This window comes from Chinchilla lanigera, unplaced genomic scaffold, assembly GCF_000276665.1.
Source record: "Chinchilla lanigera isolate Chin_1 unplaced genomic scaffold, ChiLan1.0 scaffold00009, whole genome shotgun sequence".
Taxonomy (NCBI): Eukaryota; Metazoa; Chordata; class Mammalia; order Rodentia; family Chinchillidae; genus Chinchilla; species Chinchilla lanigera.
This window is the reverse complement of record NW_004955410.1, coordinates 33,766,555-33,789,114: the sequence shown is the minus strand read 5'-3', so window position 1 is coordinate 33,789,114 and position 22,560 is coordinate 33,766,555. Positions and strand designations below refer to the sequence as shown.

The window sequence follows — 22,560 nt, the reverse complement described above, 5'->3', positions numbered from 1 at the left end:
AGCTTGGGTGTGAGGAAGGGTAGGATATGAGCTGTACTGGGACACATTAGAGGTGCCAATGTCTCATGTAGATGAACTTTAGAGATTTTGTCCTCTTTGGCATCTGGCTTTTTTTTTTTTTTTCCAGTACTGAGAATCGAACTCAGAACCTTGTACTTGCCAAACAGGTGCTTGTGCCACTGAGTTATATCCCCAGCCCTGGCATCTGTTTTTGAGGCATTTGGACTGGCATTTTCATTACTGTTTGAACAGGAAGCACTGAGCACATTTTTTCATCCGACTCAGTAGAAATGCAAACCTCCCTCCCCTCTTTCTCTGGAAATCATAAGGCCAATAGTTTTTTTGTTTGTGTTGTTATTTTGATAGTATAACTTGTTGCTAAATTCAGTGCAGCTGGACATTTTGTTTGTGGTCCAAGGAAGGGAATAAAAAAATTGTTAACTTGCCTCTAGTGAGAGGATTTTACTGATGTTAATTGATTAATGTAAGGGAAATCTCTAATCTTCAATGTAGAATATAAATATTTAAATAGCATTTACATTAACAAGCAAAATTCACATCACTTCCTCTAGATATGTTTCTCAACAAAATGATCTTTAGCGGGAAAAAAAACATTGTGGATTTAAAGTCACAATACTAACAATTTAGTCTTCAGCTTCTGAAGCCTGGTACGTAGGATTGAAGGCAGTAAGAGACAGTAGTTCCACCGGGTGTCACAGTTTTCTTCAAATATTTAAAGACCTAAATCAATTATTTTCAAAACCTTAAAGGATAAGTAGAGAAAGGAATGATTGAGTCACAAAAGAGGAAGTGAAAATGTCCAGTTATTTTGTCAAAAAGTAACCTCGTTATGTTAAAACAGAGTAGACTTTTTTTGGAAACCAAGTTGTCAAATGTGAGAACAGGTTAATGTCTGTGTTAGTGAGCTTTCTGTGTCATCAGTGAGAAAGTAAATTGTTAGACCTTTTTGACAGTTTTCCAGTTTCTGTCAAAGACCTAAAACTTTGTGTACTTTTAAGCTAGTAGTTTAAAACCAGCAATTATCATGAGGAAATCATTATGTGCATGGATATACATACCAAATTTTTATATAAAATCTCAAAATAATCTAGTTATCTAATGGGATTTTTAAAACAAGTTATGGTTCAGCCATATGCTAGAGTGCTGTGTTGTCATTGTAACCATGTTGTCGAATATTTTCTTAGAGGAAAATATTCATGACATAATAAGGAGAAAGCAGGTTAAGGAGGTATAGCCAGTCTGGCTCCAATTGTTAGCTCTGGGTTGTTAGATTAGGGGAAATTTTTATTTTCTCATTTATGCTTTATAGCATTTTCTACAATCAATCTAAGTTTACTCAGAAAAAGTAAATAGAATTAAATTGACACACTCTCTGAAGAGCTGTCCTGTAAGAGCAGCAGCCTTATAGTCCATTTCAATTTGGCATAATAAAGAACTTTCCAGAAGTCAGAGGGGATTTATACAGAAACAAACAGGCTTTTTCTAGAAGCTAGATGCACTGTTACAGGAATCTTTTAAAAAGTCTCCATATGTTGGGTGATTTATTGGACTGGATGATATTTAAATTTCTTTTTATGATCTCTGAGCCATTTATTACAACTGGCTCAACTTGCTGGCTATGAAGAACCTAGCTGTCTGTTTTATTAAATACAGTGCTTAGTAGTAGAAAGTTGCACACATTTAGTATTCATTAGATCATCAGCTTTCAAAGATTTGGACCAAGATCCATAACTAGAAATACATTTTACAATATCATGACCCAGTAAACACACACATACATAGCAACATAAAATACTCTTATCCATGGTGATACACTATTTTCTGTGGAGTTGAGTTTTAATTTTCCAAATGCAGATTGTGACCTACTAAATTGATTTCACAACTTAGCTTGCAACCTCCAGTTTGAAAAGTCCTGCACTGAGCACTGTGGAGCTTTACTATGGTGCCACCCTTGAAGGTCACCTCCCTGCTCTGGCAGGCTTCAGGTGAGTTTGAGTGGCTCAGCCTCATTTATGACGATTTCTTCTCTGAGACAAGGAGCTGAGGTACTGGCAGCTGTGTCCCTTGTCAATATTGGGGCTCCAGATGAGCCTATACAAAATTTATATGCATAGTAATAAGTTCTTATATAGTAGATAAAAAGTACTTCAAAGCCAATAGTATTTAGCAAACCTCCTTGCCTTTGCTCCATGGCAGCCCTGAACATAATCTTTCTACCATGAAAGATCCTCCAAATTTCACTTCAGATAACTTCACTATTGATCTAGTATCTGGCATAATATTTCCATAAATAAATTTAACTGCTTTGTTTAATTTGAAAGATGTTACTTCTAAAAATGACTTTCCCGTATTGACCATGCCATTCAGAGAAGAGGAAAGGAAGGGCCTGCCCCTTATTGACAATGATAATAGAAAAATAATGTTAAAGATCAACCCTGTAATCTTAAATCTAAATAAGAGAGCAAGGTCATGAACAGTAAAAGCTGATGACATTTTATTAAAAATTGTAACCTTATAAATATCTGATTGCATATAACACAAACGCAAAATAACCCTTGGAAATTCTGCTTTTACTATAGTTTAATGTGAACTTGGGTGATTTATTAGGTTCTTATGGGTAAATTGGAGATAATAATAGTACCTGCCTCAGGATTGCTGTGAGGATTAGTGAGTTAATATATTGAAAAGTACCCAGAACAATGCCTGGCACATAATATGTGGTTAGATGAGTGTTTGTTGTATTAGCATATAAGCAATGGGAAAAAACACTGCATTTTATCATTAGTTGGAATAGGACAATACTGTCTGTTCAAACTAGGAATTATTGAGTAAATGAGATGGGCTTCTTTGACAGTCCTTCTAAAAACTTTGACAACCAAGTTGAATTAAGGGCCTCAAACAAAATTAGAATAATGGTAGTTCAGCAAAAGTTTACTAAGATTAAGAGGTTCTTCAGTAGGCATTCACAGGTAGCACTGCAGCTTAGAGAAGAGGTGAGGAAACATCAGGTCTGAGGTGATCATGAATTTCCTTGTGATACACAGATTGATTACTTGGAGGAACTCCTGGCACCTAGTACCTGCTCAATAAATGTTTTCTATTGTCTTTACTGTTATTTCATCATTGAGAAAAATCAAGCTCAGGTCTAGTCTGGGTTTCAGATTGGTTAGGTAGTAAATGCTATCAAATTACCTGTCCAGATAGTGGGCATTTTGTCTTCTTTTTGTGGTGAGGTGAGGTAAAGACTGGCTGCTTCCAGATCTAAAGACCCTCGATGTCCAAGGACAAAAATAAAAAAAGCAAAGAAAGACAAAAAATGTCTTTGCTGGAGAAAGCACCCAATAAAACAACATTTTGAAAAAGTTGTTCTCACAGGATGAGCCCTAGCCAGGCATGGGGTGCCACATAGCTATAGTTCCACCTCTTTGGGAGGCTGAGACAGGAGGGTTACTTGAGTCGAAAAAGATAAGCTCTTAGCACCTCGCAGGTGGCAGTCAGGGGTTGAGTAGAAGTCATGTCAGAAATAAAGTTATTCAAATGTATTGATCAAAGATGAGACGTTAAATGCCAGTGAGGCTTCCTGAAGGTTTTTATCCCATTTATTTAGCCGTTTATTACTACTCATTCATCTTTCCTTCTCTCCAATTTTTCTATGTAATACAGCCACATGTCCATCCATCCACATAAACATGATTTCCACTTTTGAAGCTTATCTGTTCAATATTTTATCTCCTTGGAAGTATCAACTGCTACCTAGTAAACACATCCATATTTTCAAAAATTCTGGATATTATTATTAAATGTTTTAATTGAAACATTTAGATATGGTGCCCAAATGTTGGTCTGTTAGTTCAGTTCTACTGAAGACATTATAAAGGATCAAGTTTAATAGAAAGAAATGGTTTCTTTTTTGCCTCATTATCTTTGTGAATGTATTTTCACATTTTCCTTCTTCTTGATGGAGAGCTTATTTCTGTTTAAATAGTTGACCATTCCTTTGACTGAACACTGAAGATATAGCACTTTACTTTTAGAATAGTTTAATAAGTGTATTCATTTTACCATATAAACATGAACATTATTACCCTATTTCCTTGGACTTATGTGATGCCTTTCTTACTGTAAAAGCTTATTGTGCTATGGAATTATTATAGATTGTATGTAAAATTATTATTTTTCTACTTGCAATTATACCTTTCTTAGAAGCACAAAGAGACAAGACTTTTAAGGTGTAATTCTGTCTTGGAAAAAAAATGGTTTCTTTCGGCACCTTCAGTTTCATGATAGCAGTTTCTAATGAACTAAATGTTTTTTCTTGTTCTTTCACCACAAATTATGTAACTATGCTATTAGAAATAAATATATTAAATTTTATAGCAGACTATTGTGTTTTAATTTGTCTTAAACCCTTTTCATGGTTGCATACTTCATTATGGAAGTTTTTATGGAGCTTTACATTTTCTTTTATGTATTTGCTACTAATCATAGTAGGTGTGAATTACTCTTACAGTTTTTTAAAACTCACTATGTTTTTATAGCTTCATTTGGGAAAAAAAACCTGAATGATTCTGAAGTCATCTGGGCATCTGAGGAATACTGTCTGAAGGTTAAAGTCAGACCACCAGGGATATAGCTCAGCGGCATAAGTGCTTTCCTGGCAAGCCTGAGGTTGTGAGTTCGATTCCTGGTACCCAAAAAAAAAAGAAGGTTAAAATCTATTTTCCAAGCCAGTCATTTCCACTTCTTTTCAAAGCATTGTAGTGTGGGATGCATATTTTTGCAAGGTTTCACTTAAATGTTTAAAAGTTCACATTGAAAAGTGATCAGTATCATGTTTTTGTACAGGAGAATGGTTAACTTGCTTTGTGATACATATAATCTTAGAAGTGTAAGACATGTTTCATTAAAATCAGGATTTTTATTTTTTAAAATTGACCTGGATATGTGCCTATGGTACCAGATCATTGACACCTTTTGTTTTCCCCTTTCCTTCTTGCAACGAAAGGCTCTACTCAACATGTATGATGGTATTAAATACACACATGATGTTTTATTCTTGGGTACTCTGGCTCTTCTGCATTTGTTACCTAGGTTGGATTCTGTGCTCATTCTTTTTAAACGTTTTATACAAACAGTATGTAACTCATTAAACTTCAAAAGAATATGAGTCTAAAAGGCTTAAGCCATTTATAATTATTTTGAGAAGCAGTTGTAGTTGTTCCAGATACTTCATTTATAGTTTCCTGCATCTGGTAATGATATAAATCCATAAAATAACTTCAAAATCTGCCATGCATCATTGAATTCATATATACTTCATTTCAGGTGTTTAAATCAATTTAACTGATCTATATACTAAAAAATTTGCTTCTTTTTTGTGGGCTGTAAAATAATATATATTTAAATGTTGCTTCAAGGTTCACTTTAGATACTTTGAAGATCACATTAAGAAAATTTGTGGCAAGATATCATAACATTGGTAATTACAGCTTTTTAAAATTGTGAAATAAAAACTTTCTTTTTTTTAATTTTTTTTTTTTTAATTTTTGGTTGTTTTCCAGTACTGGGAATCGAACTCACAACCTTACGCTTGCCTGGCAGGCTCTGTGCCACTGAGCTGAATCTCCAGCCCCTAAAATCTTTTCCATTGATGTAATAAGACATTGGAAAATATATTAAGAATTGTATAAGACTCTTTAGTGTAGGGGTTCAAGTCATCAGAGTAGTGGCATTATAATGTAGTTTTATAGTAATCCAAACACATTATCTTTACCCAAATGTTTTGTTGCTGAGAAACCATAAAGATGTGAAATGGTTGGAATTATAGCTGCATTGTGTCATCCGATTGAACTTCATTTATTATACCAAGTACAGATGACTTATGGCTTAGAAAGCTAAAAGGAAACCTGGAGATATAAACTCGTGTGTGTGTGTGTGTGTGTGTGTGTGTGTTTCTTTGGAAATTATTTCATGACTATAGCTTCTGTTCATTGACTTCACTTCAATTTGTTCATTTAGTCTTTTTTATAATGCACTATTCAATAGGACGAGAGTTTTCTTTAAAAAAAAAAATTGGCACAGGATCTACCTCTGCCCCTAAGCAACCATGAATTTTTAATGGTGAAACAGAAACATTAAGCATATTTCTGGCTCCTTCTACAAGTTGCTTTCATTGTCCGATGTTCATTCCCCATAGATATTTACACGCCTTCCTTCTTCATGTCTTTAAATTTTATCACCATCTTACAGAGGACTTCTTTTGTCCACCATGCCATCTCTCACTCCATCCACTTGTCCATCTCCATTATACTTACTATCTGACATTTTAAAATGTGTCATTTGTCTCCGAAATTAGAATATAATCCCCACAGATCAAGGAATGTTGTTTTTTGCTATATCTCCACATCCAGAACATCCAGCCATGGTAGGTACTCAGTAAATATGGGTCAAATGACTTCTTTACCAAGAAGATTTTACAGAGAATGTTCCTACATGGTTTCTTCTTTTATCACTTTGGTTGTGATCAATATGGTGACTTTAATGCTCCTCTTTAGATGACCCTTGCTACCTGGAGCTCCTTGGATATAGGTCCTGACCATATGTTATATCTGTTGAATCTCTTGATCTCTCAAGACAGGTGTTGTGGAGCTTTAGACTTTCCTGCAATGACGAATATTTTTCTTTGTCTGCAACAACATTCATGTCATGTTTTTAGCTTGGTATTGCTGAACAGTTTTGGGGGTGTTCAAGGTACAATTCCATACCAGCACACACAGCCCAGAAGTAGAGGTCTGAGCTCCTACAGGTGTTTTCACGAAGTTCAGGTGAGACTGCTCAGATGAAGTGGGCTGAGATTTTCAAAAACTTCCTTTCTAACTTTGCACCTTATCAGAGAGCCCAGGTCTTACCTGGCAGGCACATGGGAACTGTGGCCACACACTCTGTCCGGGTTTCCAGGCCTCAGTCTCTGGTACCTCTGACCTTTTGGAATCAAGTCCTACTCCTCTGCCTTAGAGTCCTCATTTCACCTGTCACAACTAGAAAACTTACTTTTATAGTTTCAGCCTGGTTAACTATTAATAACAAAACAGATTTCTGTTATACATTAGTCAGCTTTTTGTCTTTAGATGGGGGTAATTGCCTATATCTGCTCAGCTGTCATATTGACTAAAGTTGCTTGTGGAGATAATTTATTGTAGCATTTTAAAGGCAGTACTTCTGAAAGTATTGACTCTGCAATATATCTAAAGATGTTTGTTCCTGGGTCCTCTGTAGGAGAAATAATATAAACTTCTATTCTTGTATTTTAGGTCTCTGGACATTCTAATATTTTAAAGGAAATAGATTAGGCATTATTTATGAATAAGTTCTGACAAACAGTGACTGTATCATCCATTCTATTCTATTTCAAAGCTTCTTAATGTTGCACATTTTACTCAGGTTTTAACCTTTTACAAGACTTTTGTCAAATGTAATTATAAGGGTGATTTTTCAATTAAGAAGCTAGAAGTCATTGTTTTGACATGTTTGATGTCTTTTAATTCCCTTCATAGTACTTTAGTGTATTTTTGAGTACTAAGTATATTTTAAGGATATGTCTCCTAGGTGTTAAGGGCTGACTTTTATTAATATTAATAATTGTTGTTTTATTTTAAGTAACATTTTAATTTTATTTTCAAGTTGAAATGCACAGACTATGCAGTTTTTTATGTTTGGACAAATAAAAATATAAAGCATTTCTATCCCATTAGAAAATTCTCTTATCCTACTATAAAATTATGCCTTTTATTTTAAATTTTGCTTTCTTTCTTACCAGATGTTAAGATACCCAACCTGAAATATGAAGAACATCTTAGGACATCTTTTGCTTCAAGTATGAATGATTTCCTGGATTCTACAAACAGAAACTACTTTGTTAAATTATGGGCCAGACTTTCAGAGAAAAAAACACCAGTGGTAAGGGAGGGACCGAAGGGATAAAGTGGCAACTGAACCTTATATGATATCAGACAAAAAGTGGATTAATATTTGGAGACTAATAAGTTACCCTAAACTATGCTTTTACCTGTATGACCTGAATACAGCTCCCCCCCTCAACAACTCCCTTCTACATCTCTCAGAATAGATTCTGGTTCTAAAAATAGAGTGTAAGATTTTTTTTTCAGTACCTTTCCCTTGGACTCCCACTGAAAACTCTGACACTCAACTTTTCTATTTTGTGAGACTAGAAAAGTACTGTGATAAAATTAATGCAATAAAATATGTATTTAAAGGGAAAACTTGTGCTATACCTCAGGTGTATATGAGTATTTAGGACTAAGCTTGAAATGTGAGTCTACTCAGAGTTTTGTGTTTTATAAGAGTCATGAGCTTGGTCCCTGAAGTTCTTTGGGAATGTCAAGAGATCAGCATGCAGAGATATGTTGGATGCAAAAGAGGCTCTGAGTTCAGATTAGGTTTTGCTCATTTTCTATTTGGAATTGTTTTTGTGTGATGGCCTGGGAATGCAAAGAAACTGTAATCATTGCAATTGCAGAAGCGACAGAACTCTTTGTTTTGGTTTTGGACTCTAGTTGTATTTCTTAAGGCTAGCCTGTTTTAAGCAAATAATCACCTCTTCTAAAATGAGCAGCACAAGTAATGGTAAAAAATCAAGACTGGTTACTAGTTTTTTCCTACAAAATGTCTCAGGTTATGGTACCTACAAGGCATGGCTGTGCATTTTACTTGAAGTCATAATAATTGTTGAATATTCTAGGTGCAAGAAATGGACATGTCTGCTGATGTTTCCCTTGTGTTCTGTTGACCTCTCTCTGCTGACGGGCCTCCCGCACTAACTCCTGGGCTCCTCCCACCAGCTCCCTGAGTGGACTCTGTGCACAGTCCAGCCCTGACCCTGTGACTTCCTGGCTCTGTGCCCACGATTTCCAGCTACTTCCTTCTGTCTTTTTAGTTTATACTGTTGAAGGCAAGAAACTTTAACTGGCTCATCTTGAACTTTCAAGCCATGCCACAGAGGTTCTGTTAAACTGCTTGTGCTGCCAATCCCCTGTGGCAGGGCTGGAGGCGGGGCTTCTTGGCAGAGATGGTGGCTTCTTTGAAGCAGGAATGGATGCGTACACTCCAAATATCTATGAATAATAGGAATTGAGCCTGTGATGCTTGAGTGCAGGAAAGTCAGATTTCTTTATGCAAAATAATTAAATCTGGAGTTACTCCCATCCACCAGGAGTTGTGAGAGATCATCCATCAGTCCTTAGGAATGGGGATCATTCTCCATATTTGGATTAAGTTCAGTAATTCTGAGGCTTATACTGCTCTGGAAAATTGTAGGACTTGTGGCCTCCAAACCATCATGTTGACCTGGAAGATATTCCTTGTGCAAGATTCTAAATTCTGTTTCTGATAGTCTGCCTATCCTGTCCCTTCACTGGTGGCTTTTCTCTAATTCCTACCCCTGTAATCTCACTGAACCGTGGTAAGGGATGAAGTGAATAGGTAAGGCTCCTTCTGCATAAGGAGCTCATTACCCTCTGTCATTCTGGTTTTGGGAAATTCAGGTCTTTCCACATCAGTCTTCAGTTTCTTCATCTGCCTTTGATATCCTGGCCTTACAAGGTATGGCTTGGTGCTTCAAAGAGCGTGGACATTCAAATGCAGATTTTTAATCTCCCTCTTGGAGTAGGATATCCAGAGTTCAAACTTCTAGACCACAATATACTGGCTACCTTATTACTTCATGTTGATCCTTGCCCTGACTTGTAGCCCTGGCCCATTTCCCAGTTAGTTTCCTGCCACATGACCTGATAACACAGGCAGACAAAAGCATACACCACTGATTTTCATCCCTCTGCCTTTGAGTTGTTAAATATGTTCAGTCTGAGTATTACCTGTTAGAAAACTTGTGGATCTTATTAAAGACAAATTTTCTTTGTTCAAGGGAGTACCAAGAGTTTGGGCTAGGGAAACACAGTGGAAAAAAACAGATATTATTCTCCTAAGTGTGATTTATCTCTTACCATTTTAATATAAAATAATTTTATATTTTCATATAAAATTGGCAACATCATGGACAAATCCAGAGAGGGGAAGATCTGGTAAAAAGATAGTGTTAATATAGAAGGGGCCTCTTTGATGATAACAGATAAGGGACGGAAGTTGTCTTTTAACACAGACAACTGTTGTTAAGAGTCTTGTGAACGTTCATGTGTCAGATCACACCTTGCCTACAGTGTGCCTCTCCGAGAAACTGTTCGGCCCCCATAATCCAGGGCATCTGGAGCCCACCGTAGAACTAGGAGATCTACTTTGTCACTGTTTGGTGTTGGCACTTGTGATAGCAACAAGGCTGGCATCTTGGCTAGTCAGTGCTGATGGTGTAGGTGGAGAGACAATGTAGCAGGGTTAGTTACATAGAAAAGCAAATCAAGTCCCCCCACTTCACTGGGGAAATTGGTTCAAATGTCATACTAAATTGCTGTTGTTATATATGTAGGTGAATTCACTGAAGATTGTTCTCAGTCTCATTTTTCTTTTAAAGATTATGAATTCAGTACTATTTTGAAATTGCAAGTATCACATTTTAGGAGAGCTCACAAATTATTATCCTTTTAAATAGCAAAACAACAAATATTTTTAAGATCACAAGTCACTGAGACAAAACCCCCGATATCCACAATTTAAAGGAGGAAAGGGAAGCAAAGAGGCTGGGGGGAAGGAGCTGCAGAAAAGAATACACCTCTCCAGGTCATACCACCAGGGATCCACCTCCAATCAGAATCCACCTCCTAGAGACGCATTCGGTACTAACCTCATCAGTTGATGGATGAGTCTACTGGTGAGTGGAGGACCTCCATGATTCAGTCTCTTTCTAAACACGTGAGACTTTTGGAGAGCGTTATACCATAACCGAAGATCCAGTGAGGCATTGCAGTGTTACATTAGAGAACATAAATTTCTTTTTATAACATTCTTAATTTAGAAAGGGCTTTCATGTAGATTCTCTCTCATATCCTTCACCGCAACTCTAAGAAGATGCTATTCTCCTCATTTTACTTGCCCAACATAAGTTTCCATGTATTTTTAGAATGCTTTAATGGAATGCAGAAAGTAAGTACAACTTCCTTTGTCAAAAGAAGAGAAAAGAAAAAAAAGAAAAAAACCCTCCTCTGTATCTTAAATTATCTAAAAGAAAAAGAAAAGGTAGACATTTTGGGTGCTTTTTGGTGCCTGTCTTAACTGTAGATTTCATGTGTTCATATTTTCCTTTGGGAGCTATCAAAGTCTTGACCATCATGGACAAAGTAGAAATCCTCATCTTTATTTATTTTGGTTCTGTTGCTCTGAAACATGCTTTCCACTCATGTTGAAGACTCAATACTCACATGCAATGAGGCCTTTTCAGCACAGCCTCTCTCATCTCATATTCTGCTCAGTCCGTAGCCACAGTTTGCCTTTAAATCTGTGTCCAAGTGTGATTACAGAAAATGAAGCGGGTTTTTACATGACTTAAACCAGTTCCATTCCTTGTTAGTCACATTTGATATATGTCATAACTGCTTGAATAAGTGTGTTTATATGTGTATTTTCGGCCTATGCTTTTTTCTATCTCTAACTATTGGCTTTGACCCAGGAGGAAAAATGCACTTAGTTGTGTGAATAGTCTTGCCACCTACTGGTGATCTTCTAAAAGTGTTTTATCTGTTAAAGATGTCATTTCCACTTCTGTAAAGTAGAGATAATGTCTAATTTACAATGTCATAGTATTAAATGCATTTGAAAGTTTGTGAATTATAAACTATAAACAAATGTCAGCTGGTGATGGCGGCTGGCAGGGAATGGGGAAGGGTGAAGGCCTTGAGCTATACTTTATGTTCGAGAACAAAAACAGCTCTTCTTTGGAGGATCATCAATATCCCTGTATCACTAAAAATCTTGAGACCCATGGAAAGTTATTTCTTGGACTTCTCTTCACATTAATGGCAGACTTGGTAATTTGGACCAACCCTCCTACAGATGACAACTAGAAAAACAGCATTAAAAAAACTACATCATGGTGTCAGAAAACAAACAGAAGAGTGAAAATTAATCTGACCAGCAATCTAGGGGGATGATCTTGAGAGGTAAGTTTAGTACCAGAGGCCAAGTATTCCTGTGGGCCTTTGCCCGTTGAGGTAGGCATGACTGAGGACTGGATTGACACTTTTGACAGTCTTGTGGAGCTAAGACAATTGCATTGAAGTCTGAGGTCCTAGTGAATTATGCTTGCTTTGGGTTGGAAAGTGAAGGACTTTGCAACTTTTTGTTAGAAAAGTACAAGAAGTATTCAGTCTTTATAGGAACTACTGTTTAAGTACTCTCATTCCTCAAATTATATTTGTTTGTGTCCAGCAAGATGTATCCAGGTATCTTGAAAAAATTTTCTGTAAGTAAAGATGGAAGTATAGATTGGAAAATACAATGTCTAGTGTCCAGTAAAAAATAACCAGACATGGAAGGAAATGGGAAAACATGAGCTAAAAATAACCGAATCTACAGATAAAAGAAATGACCCTCAGAGCTCCAAATATTGGTGGTATCAAACACATATTTAGAAACTTACAAGCATTGTAAGTTATCACATACAGTCTTTCCTATGACTGTACTTACAATATTCAAGTACATGAGAAAATTGAAAATTTCTTAAAAAGAGTGGAGGTAATAACAAGTAACTAAATGAGAATTATAAAACTAAGGGGAAAATAAAATAAATACCCCATTAGGCACAGCTGAAGATAGACTTAGTGGACAAGAAAATTGGTGAAAAAAAAAAAAGAAAAGAAAAGAAATCTTAGACATTGAGCTAGAAAGTGTAATGGAAAGAGAAAACAGAAACTATTTGAAGCTCTAACACATGTTACTGATTACTAAAAGGAAAGAAGAAAAGAAATGGAACAAAAGTCAGATTTGCAGAGATAATAGAGGTAGTTTTATAATCTTGACAAAGTCACCAAGCTTTCAATAGAAGAAATCCTGAAGCTCATATTTGATATATGTCATAACATAACATAAAAGAATACTTTTATGACCACAAGCTGGGAAACATTTCCTTAAATGTAAACACAAAAAGCACTAACAACAAGGGAAAATTTTGAAACAATGAGGTACATTAAAACTAATTGACACTGGACTGACACTTTTGACAGTCTTGTGGAACTAAGACAATGGCATTGAAGTCTGAAGTCCTAGTGATTTATGTTTGCTTTGGGCTGGAAAGTGAAAGACTTTGCAACCTTTTGTTAGAAAAGTACAAGAAATATTCAGACTTTAGAGGAACTACATTAATCAAAAAACAGCATTAAACAACAAAAAGGTAAATAATAAAAAGAAGATATTTGTAAAAGGTCTAACTGAAAAAGTGTTTGCATCCAGAATGCATAAAGAAATCTTACAAAACAGGTAATCCATAGGAAAATTCCTTCACGAAAAATTAATATCCAGATAGCTAACAATTATAAACAGATATATGAAAAGTTTGAAGAATACAAATTATAACCATAATCAGATACCACTGTGAGTAAACTAAAAGTGGTAGGATTATAAAAACAAACTATTAACATGTGACAGTGAAAATTGTTCTAAGACAATTGATAAGAAATTAAATTTGTATACTTTAGAAAATAATTTAGCATTATATAATGGCATCCAACAAATACTTACCTTATGCATCTGTAATATTTCTGAAATAGAAAAAGAGAGACATGTGCACCAAAAGATGTGTACAAGGATTTTTATAGTAGCATTGTTCATAATAGTTCTGAACTGGAACTCAAATTTCCATTAGCAGAATGGCTAAGAAAAATTTTGAATATTCATATAATTAAATTTGTACAATCATGTAAATAAAGAAACTGCTGCTGTGTATCTCATAAACATACTGTTGAATCAAGGAATTATGATTCAAAAGAAGACATGCTATATGATTCTATTTATGTACAACTAAAGAATAGGTAATACTAAAACCATAGTATTTAAAGATTCAAGTTTAGGTGATAAAACTATAAAGAACTAGTTATCATAAAAATCAGAGAGTGTTTATATCTGGAGGAAGAAGAAAATAGTAATGGTTGAAGTGGGTCTTGAATGATGAGTGATGTTGGCAGGTGTATGGGGGGTTAAGAGGCCACCTGATGTGGTAGAATGGGTGTTTTTCTGTTCATCATCTGGACAAACTTTGGTGAGTTACTTAACCCATTCTAGTGTTGGATAGGATTTCCTAAGGGCAGTAGCTTGGAAATGAACAACAGTCTATGAGGCAGGAATCCACGAGTGATGCTGAAATCAAAACTAGACAAAAGCCCAACTACATGAGTCACAGGTGTAGACTAGGTGGGCCAAGGCTAGTGGACATAAATCTGGGAAAAGTAGGATAATGCCCAAAGGGAAATGTGGCAATGTATAAAAGGAGTAGCACCCATAGTCTGTGTGAGTTCATGGGTGGACGAGTTCATTACATCATTGCTAGTTTAGTTACAAGTCAGTGTATCTCTAGCCCTTCTACTCACGGCCTCCTTCCTTTTTTTTTTTTTTTTTTTTTTTTTTTTTTTCCGGTACCAGGAACCGAACTCATGATCTTGCACTTGCCAGAGCAGGCGCTTTTGCCGCTGAGCTAAATCCCCAGCCCCTACGGCCTCCTTTCTTGAGTAGTAAATGGGCTAACCAAGCCCGGAGATCTTCACTCAGTGTTACCAACTCTCAGTTTCCTGACAGTTGTGTTTTGCTCCTCATTCCGAGGGTCATTGGGGGTTTCTTCTGGAATCCAAATGACTTGTTTTTGTTAGAAAGAACTGTCCAAAAATGTCTTTACTTCTGAAGTCTGAAGCCAAGGCATAGCTCATTGGTTGAGTGCTTTTCTAGTATACAGAGGGCCCTGCGTTCAATCCCAGCACTTCAAAAAAACTCAAGTCTGAAAAAATTCTGCTAACATCCTATGTCTTAATTAGTACTATAACAATATCAACATAAAATGCTTTCTTTGAATACGACCACAATTTGATTTGAATTTAGACAATTTAATAAAAAATGTTATTTCCTCATTCCTTGCTTATATAATCCTTTGTTGCTTTATTCTTCTCTCTTCCTGTCCTAAGTGGTATATACTTTTCTGAATTAGTCCCAAAGCACATATAATTTGAACATCTCTCAAAGGTTAGAAAGCTGTAAATAAAATTTTAATCAGCCTTCTTAAATACAATTTTTCTTTTTAGACTTGAGTAAAAAAAATTCACAGCTGTTTTCTCACTACTGCCAAAAGTACTTCATAAGCACTGTCTAGTAAAAGAGGTTTTTATTCATACAACACTCACAGGTACTGTTGGTCACAGAAGTCAGAGTTCCTATGTGTTCCTTATACGATATCACTGTACTTCGCTCCCCATGCCTAAAAGTAACCCACATCCTTTTTGCATGGTCAGCTCCTTGTGAGGGCTGTGATAACTTAGTTAAGAATTTTTGTTCCCAAATTATTGTTGCAACCAGGCCTTTGCCTTCTAGAAGAAGAGTGACTTTCTGTATTTCAATTATATCTGTTTCTTCAGCAGCTCCTCCTTAGGGCATATCTTTACCCCTGAGGCAGGCCCAGTCATAGAACTTCAACTCTCTGGGGGTAAAAAATTGCTGAATGACCAATTGTTTGAGACCCAAGTTAGCAAATGTGTGTGGATAGCAGATAAAGGCCTGTTTAATCATGTGACCTACCTACTCCTATGAAGGCTGGTGAGAAAGTGAGTCTGTGGTGAAAAGATAGAGCTCACCTACGTGTTCAGCCACCGTACCTTTCAGTAGTCTGAGGCAGCTGAGCTCAGGCAGGAGAGGGTGTTGACCAAGACCACAGAGTTTAGAAGTGCCTATTTTGGTCCCAAATGATACTTGCTTTCTTCTATTCAGATGCATTTTTCAGTGTTGATGCACCAATGTGAAACCTGAGATTTGTAATGTCTTTACCTCTGCTCTTTTTGTGTCTAGTTTGAACTCAGGTTCCTCATGAGTCTACACTATTTTACTTTTAATACTTCTCTTGTCATAAAAATGGTTTATTAAAGTCCATAAGGGCACAGATCACCATCTTGGAGATGTTCTCCAGCCCATCATGAAGTCAGCTGTCGACAGTCCCTTTCGTAACCATTACGTTATCTCATGTTATACTGGACACGGCATACGGCCGCTTTGCAGTCACTAGGTTAGCTCTCATGCACTGGACTTCCCCAAAGGAGATACTGCTTGTTCAGATGGTCTCCAGAATCTAGTGTGGTGACTGTAACCTTCTTCAATAAATACTTACTGAATCCAGAAACAAAGAAATGAATGGGCAGAGGAATGATGGGTGAGCGAGTGTGATGTGCGAGAACTCTCCCTCTGAAGTTCTCCTCTGATTACTTTCTCCAATCCTTCCCAGTTGGTGAGTGGGCAGAGAGCTGATTTTGTAATAACTATATTACCCTGTTTCTAAAATGTGTACCATCTTCCCTCTTAATAAATTCATTTTATAGGAAAAGATTTTAATAGATTTTTTGAGCCTTTTAATTAAATCTTAGTTTTCCTTCTGCTTCCCAATTCTTAACAGTTTTCCTCTGTGTTTGCTCCCCAGCTGGTTACTGTTGGAGGGCCTTGGTGTTCAGTTCTTAGTCCTTCCCTTTCTTTGCTTTCCTCTCCCTTCTGCCCTTTTTCATTTTCTTCTCTTCTTTTTCCTTTTTTCCTTCCCTTCTTTTCCTTATCCTCATTTATTTCCTCCAAAAACTGAAATCCTGATCTTTGCCTTAAATCTGCAACCTTCTCTACTTTAATTGATGGCAACTCCCTATTTTCAGATATTACACCAATATTACACCAAAAACTTGGCCTTTCTTTCTCTCCCACCCCGGAAATCCCATTGGCTTCACTTTCACAATTATATTGGAAATCTAGCCACTTCTTCCATCTGCCAAGCTACTACCCTGGTGTGTTCTGCCATCCTGTCATTTGTCACTGCGATGACCTGCCTGGTCTCCCTGCGTCTTCCCTCATTCCCTAGACTGTTCACAAACACTGAAGCCAGAGTGATCTGTTACAAACCTAAGACAGATGGTGATTCTTCTCCGTCAGATACGTCCAGTGGTCTCTGGTATTGTTTAGTGTGTTTTGGTTTCCTGCAAAGTTCTGCATGGTCTGGTCCATTCTGATCTCAATCCTCCTCCTCCTCTCCCACCTCAGCTCCACTGACACTGGCATTATTATTCTTATAACCTACCAGCTGTCCTTCTCTAGGGCTGTTACGTGGTTTCCTTTTCTGGAACGCTCTTTTTCTGCAAAGAGTCATATGGCTGACTATTACCTCCTTCAGATTTCAACTTGAGCACGTTGATGTCCTGCCATCCGAATTAGTATGGCAACTTGTGCACCCCCTGGCACACACACGTACCATGCCCTTTCTTGGCCTTCCTCTCTTTTTTGGGATACTTCTGCTCTACCTTCTCTTTCTTTTTTAAAAATTCAGATTAAATTAGATTAACATTAGTTTCTTTTTTGCTATGTATTTTTTTATCTCCTCCTGTTAAACTGTAAGTGCTCTAAAGGCAGGAATTTGTATTACTCCCTGATATATTCTAATTACCTAGTACAGTGCCAAGCACATAGTCGGTGCTCTGTTGGTACTTGTTGAGTGAATGAAAGAATAAGGGCCAGATGGTTTAGAGCACAGTCAGTTGGCCAAGTCACATATCTCTGCTGAGATTTAAGTTTTCTTATCTATAGAGATAATAAAAATAAAGTCCTAGATCGTTAAAAAGATTAAAGGAGTAAACTGATATAAATGATCTGATATATGATAGTGCTGAAAGTACTTTTATTTTTATCCACTAAAGCAAGACAATGCCAAATAAATGTTATAAACATAAGATATTACATAGTTTCAAAAAGAAGATATTAATAGGTAAGAAGCACAATGATATTCTTGTCTTTCTTTAAGTTTCAGTATTCTGCCCCTATCATATTGTATTCAAATTCTGTGTTATCACAGTACAGTTTTATTGCTTAACATTTTTTAATCATAAATATTTAAAATGCATAATTAAATGGATTGTTATAAGGCAAACCACCCTTGTATGCAGACTCCCAAAGCTGAGACATGGATCCTTGTTAGTCACTGCAGAAGCCTTTCCATGAGCCCAGCCTACTCTCCCTCCCCCCAGAGGTAAACACCATCCTGATCTGTAACCAGTCCCTAGTTTTTTTGGTACACATTGTATCATTAGATTCTAATTTATCCCCTTCTGTGTTAAAATAAATGGAATATATTTTAAGTATCTTTTAATCGACAGGTTCTCCATCCATCCCTTTCTTTTCTTTGCAAATTACCTGTGAAAGAATTCTATTTGATCGGTAGGATCTCCCTGCTTTGCGCTTTTCTGATTACATACTTGAGGTGCTGTTCATCATGTTCCCTTGCCTCTGAATATCGTGCAGACTGGCAGCTGAATCCAGAAATTTGTTCACACTCAGGGCCTGTTCCTTTACCAAGAAAATAAGTGGTACATATTCTTTCATTACAGGCCAGATGACATCTGGTTGTCTCTTTTTTTGATGTTAGAAGCTGTTGTTTACTGTCTGGTTTCATTAATATGCTGGAGATTGAAAAATGATGATTTTGTAATTCTCTGATTTCATTTTTATTTATTAGCTGGAATAATGCCAGAAAAAGCTGCTCCCCTTATCTACCACTTGGGTACAACGTGGTACAGTTCATGTAGGGTCAGCAGCCTAAAAGCTTTTTCAAGATAATGGTTTCCTATTAGTCTCTGAAGGTGACCAATTAAATTCAAATTGTCACTTACGATCATTATGATTTTGATTTAAGCATATTTGAAAGACATCCACTCAGTACGTTTTTAGTCTGTATTGAAACTGAAATTATCCTACCATTGGCCAGTGGGAGCTCTGAGCAAGTGTCTTTTCAACTTGGTCCGTGTGGTCTTTGGTATCCATCTTGCAGTCTGATAAGAAAGATACCCCATGCTGTCTTGTAGATTCCCTGGCCCAGACCTGGGATTGATCTTTTCTCTGAGAAGCTTCGATGTCTTTAAGTAGGGGTGGTAGTGAAGAATACACTGTGGTTACTATAAGTGCTCATCGCTATTGGGGCGGCCATTGCTCCTGTGCCCTTTCCGTGGATAGATTAAATATTTCATGAGTTCAGGCAAATATTTTCCATATAAATTCATGATTTTAGGGTGAATTTGTAACAGTCTCAGAATAACAGTACTGATGCTAACAGCTCCATTATGAGAACTAAAAACCAAATTTCTCAAACACTCTTCTCCCTCCCTTGTTTATGGTTATATTATAGTCACACTATCAGAGCATGTTGTCATTGCATTCTGTCTTTTAATTCTGAGTTTATCCTAGTTCTCAACCATGTACATACTTTAAACATTAGACCGTAGGTCAATGTCTGTCTAGTTGTTTTATTGTCTTAATTTACTTTCTGCTATACACGTACTATTGTACTTTATACTTGAATTACAGTTCTCATCATTCATCTGTTTCCCTGTTTGTCAAGGACTGTTTATATATTGGATTCTCTTTGTCTTAAACATCTGTTATTTTCTCCTGAATTCTTTTTTTTTCTTTCTTTGTCTCCTTTTCATTTTTAAAATTTCCTTCCATGCCCTTTCTGTTTTGCTTAAGCAATTATTTCTTGTGTTTATGTATGCACTGTTGTGCCTTTTCTAGTTTAGTATCATTTCTGCAGTGATTTTTTTTCTTTTATTTGTAATTCTTTCCAGAATTCCGCTTCTTCATTTATGAATTTTAAAAATGATAATCTATTTCTTCCTTAATGTTTTATTTCTCCTCTTCCTTTTTCCTTTTCTTTTTCATCTTTATTGTTATTGTAATACTGGGGATTGAACCCAGGGTCTCCCATGTTCTACATGGAAATACATTTCCAGCCCTTGTGTCATTTTCTTAATGTTGTTTTTGTTTATTTTGAGATAGTAGGTTATAGATTTTATCTCTATTGTATGCAGACTTTCACAGGGGTGCTGTTCCATTCCTTTTTCTCTTGTAGTAACTGTGTATGAAATTTGACTAGGTACATTCTGTTGCACATTTTTATATGACATTAATTTTCTCAAACTTTTAGAAGAGACCATGTTTCCTTCTAATAGCACTTAAATGTATGGCCGTTTCTTTCCTGACATTTCCTGACATTGTCTCTTGGCTCTCTTTTGGTCTAGACCCTCTCTTTCCTTTGTCTGTTGACTCTGTCCTAGTATATTTTCATTCCATCCCACTGGCTTTTATTCGTGTGGCACCTGTCCTAGGAAGGAATCCCCATGAGTCAGTTTCAAGAACGCACAGTTGATCCTAGAATCCAACTCCTACAATTTACTGTGGAACATCCCTCCTCTGTTTCAGTAGTCATTCCCAAAATGTCCTGCTTCACAGTAATTTTTTTATGTTATTTTGGCATTCTCTTGTTCTCAGATCGTTTTGTCACCATATTGTCGCTGGCTTCCTCTTGCATAGACACAGAGACTATGCAGGCAGTGTGACCATGAGAACCCCACCTATATTGTGGGGCTTAAGGAGATACCTTGTTTTATTGAGAATGTTTTGATATGTTCTTCATGTTGCTATTCAGTTGCTATGTCCATTTTTATGTGGAGATTCTGGAAGAATTAAAAACTATGCTGCCACTACCACTATCATCTTTCTAGTTGTGATATAATTTAAATCCAGCATTAGTTATGGAAAAGAACAAGATCACAATAGTAAATGTTGTGTTATGTTGTGCTAGTATAGAGTAACTCAGGGCACAATAATGAGTTTGCATGAGAATGAATTAACAAATGCAACAACATATTAGCATACCCACAGCAGATTTGGTTAATGTGTAGTTGTTTTATAGTAATGTAAAGCCACTTACATTTTTTTTTATGGAGTTAGTTGAACATGTGTGTTTAAATTGTGAATTTTACATAGGGCTGGTTCCTTTCTTGTTCCATTATAGCCTCCCCATTACCTCTCAGAACACATATTCTTCTCCCTTTGCTTCACTACCACTACACAACTAATGGTCAGGGAAAGAATAAAATAGCCTTGGTCAATAAATAATCCACCCAAGAGTCTGTGTTCATATTGCCTCTTCTGTGTCCACATTACCTCTCCTGGGTTGTGGTTTTCTGAGGAGTCATTTTAAAAGCATGATGTAGACTTTTTCAAGCTAGGAAGAGTTGCCAGCAAGTTCTAGTCCAAATTACAAAGAATGGTAAGCATTATTCACTATTGTACCTCCAAATTTATACCACTGTACATTTGAGATGCTTATTGAGTTCCTGCTTCATGCCAAGGTGTGTGTGCTGTATGTGGGGGATACAATGATGACCAAAGAGACTTCTGGCCTCTGAGATGTGACTTGTTTCTCAGAGATGGTCAGCGGGTCACTTTGGCCATTATCACTAAGCAGAGTCACTCCTGCAGATAAAGCTTTGTACTGCAAAAATATTTTTAGAATCATATCAAATTAATTCTCAAAAATTTAGTCTTAAAATTTCCCCCCAGAAAACATGTAAATCCTTGAAACTGTGCTAGTTCTTAAGACTAAGACAGTGGTTAGCCTTGAGCTATGGCTCAAGTACAGTATGTGTCCTCATTTCATAGCATGCTTGTCTATTATTTCTTGTACAATTTTATATGAATGCCAACTTAAACTTGGCATTTTAAGTTGGCAGTTTTAATGAGCCTACCTTTAATGATATAAAAAACAAATCAGCCAAGCTTATTTCAGATTAAGTTACTACAAGCAGAGATTAGTGTAATTTATTTAATTAATTACTTCATTAATTAATTTGTGAGATAAGGTCTCAGTAAATTTCTATGGCTGGGCTCAAATTGTGATCCTCCTGCCTCAGCCCCCAGATGCTGGAATTACGAGAAAGTGCCACCACACCCAGGAAGATTATTGTATTTTAAATCCACTTGCTGTTTAAATGAATATTATACATATCTTTATAAATTGTAGTCTTTTACGCAAAACAGATAAATACTTGCTAATTTATATTTCTGTCAATTAAGAATTTTATATATTAGATTTGCCTAAGGTGGGAAAATCCTGATACACGAACAGTGGCTAAATAGGTCACATTCCCTCAGATGATCTAAGTATGAACACTTGTTAAACTGTTTATAAAACAGCATTGTTATCTTGTTTTTTCCCTATTGTTCTCTGTTCACTTTTGCCACCAGATTATAAAGGCCTTGAATACAAAAACTATGTCTTTTATATCTCTGTACTACCTCCAGATGCTTACTAAATCCTGATAATAATAGTGATAAGATGAAATACAGAAAGAAGACCTCATGATTTTTCCCATTTCAGAGTCACAGCTGACTGAACACGATTGGATATGTTCATTCATTTGGCCAGCACTGCATGTGCTGAGACCTGAGAAGACTAAAAAGCCAATAAGCTGTACCCAACAGAAGTCCCTAGTCTCATTAGAAAGAGAAATACAGGGCGGGGAG

General features: G+C 36.4%; 1 protein-coding gene across 1 annotated transcript in view; it reads left to right on the top strand.

Moving 5' to 3' along the window:
- Positions 1–22,560, top strand: part of Lrguk (leucine-rich repeats and guanylate kinase domain containing) — a 117,102-nt gene that overhangs the window by 81,398 nt on the left and 13,144 nt on the right. The window contains exon 16 of the mRNA XM_005377538.2: positions 7,838–7,977. Within this exon, the coding sequence (XP_005377595.1) occupies positions 7,838–7,977 (140 nt within the window). The remainder of the gene's footprint in view (positions 1–7,837; positions 7,978–22,560) is intronic.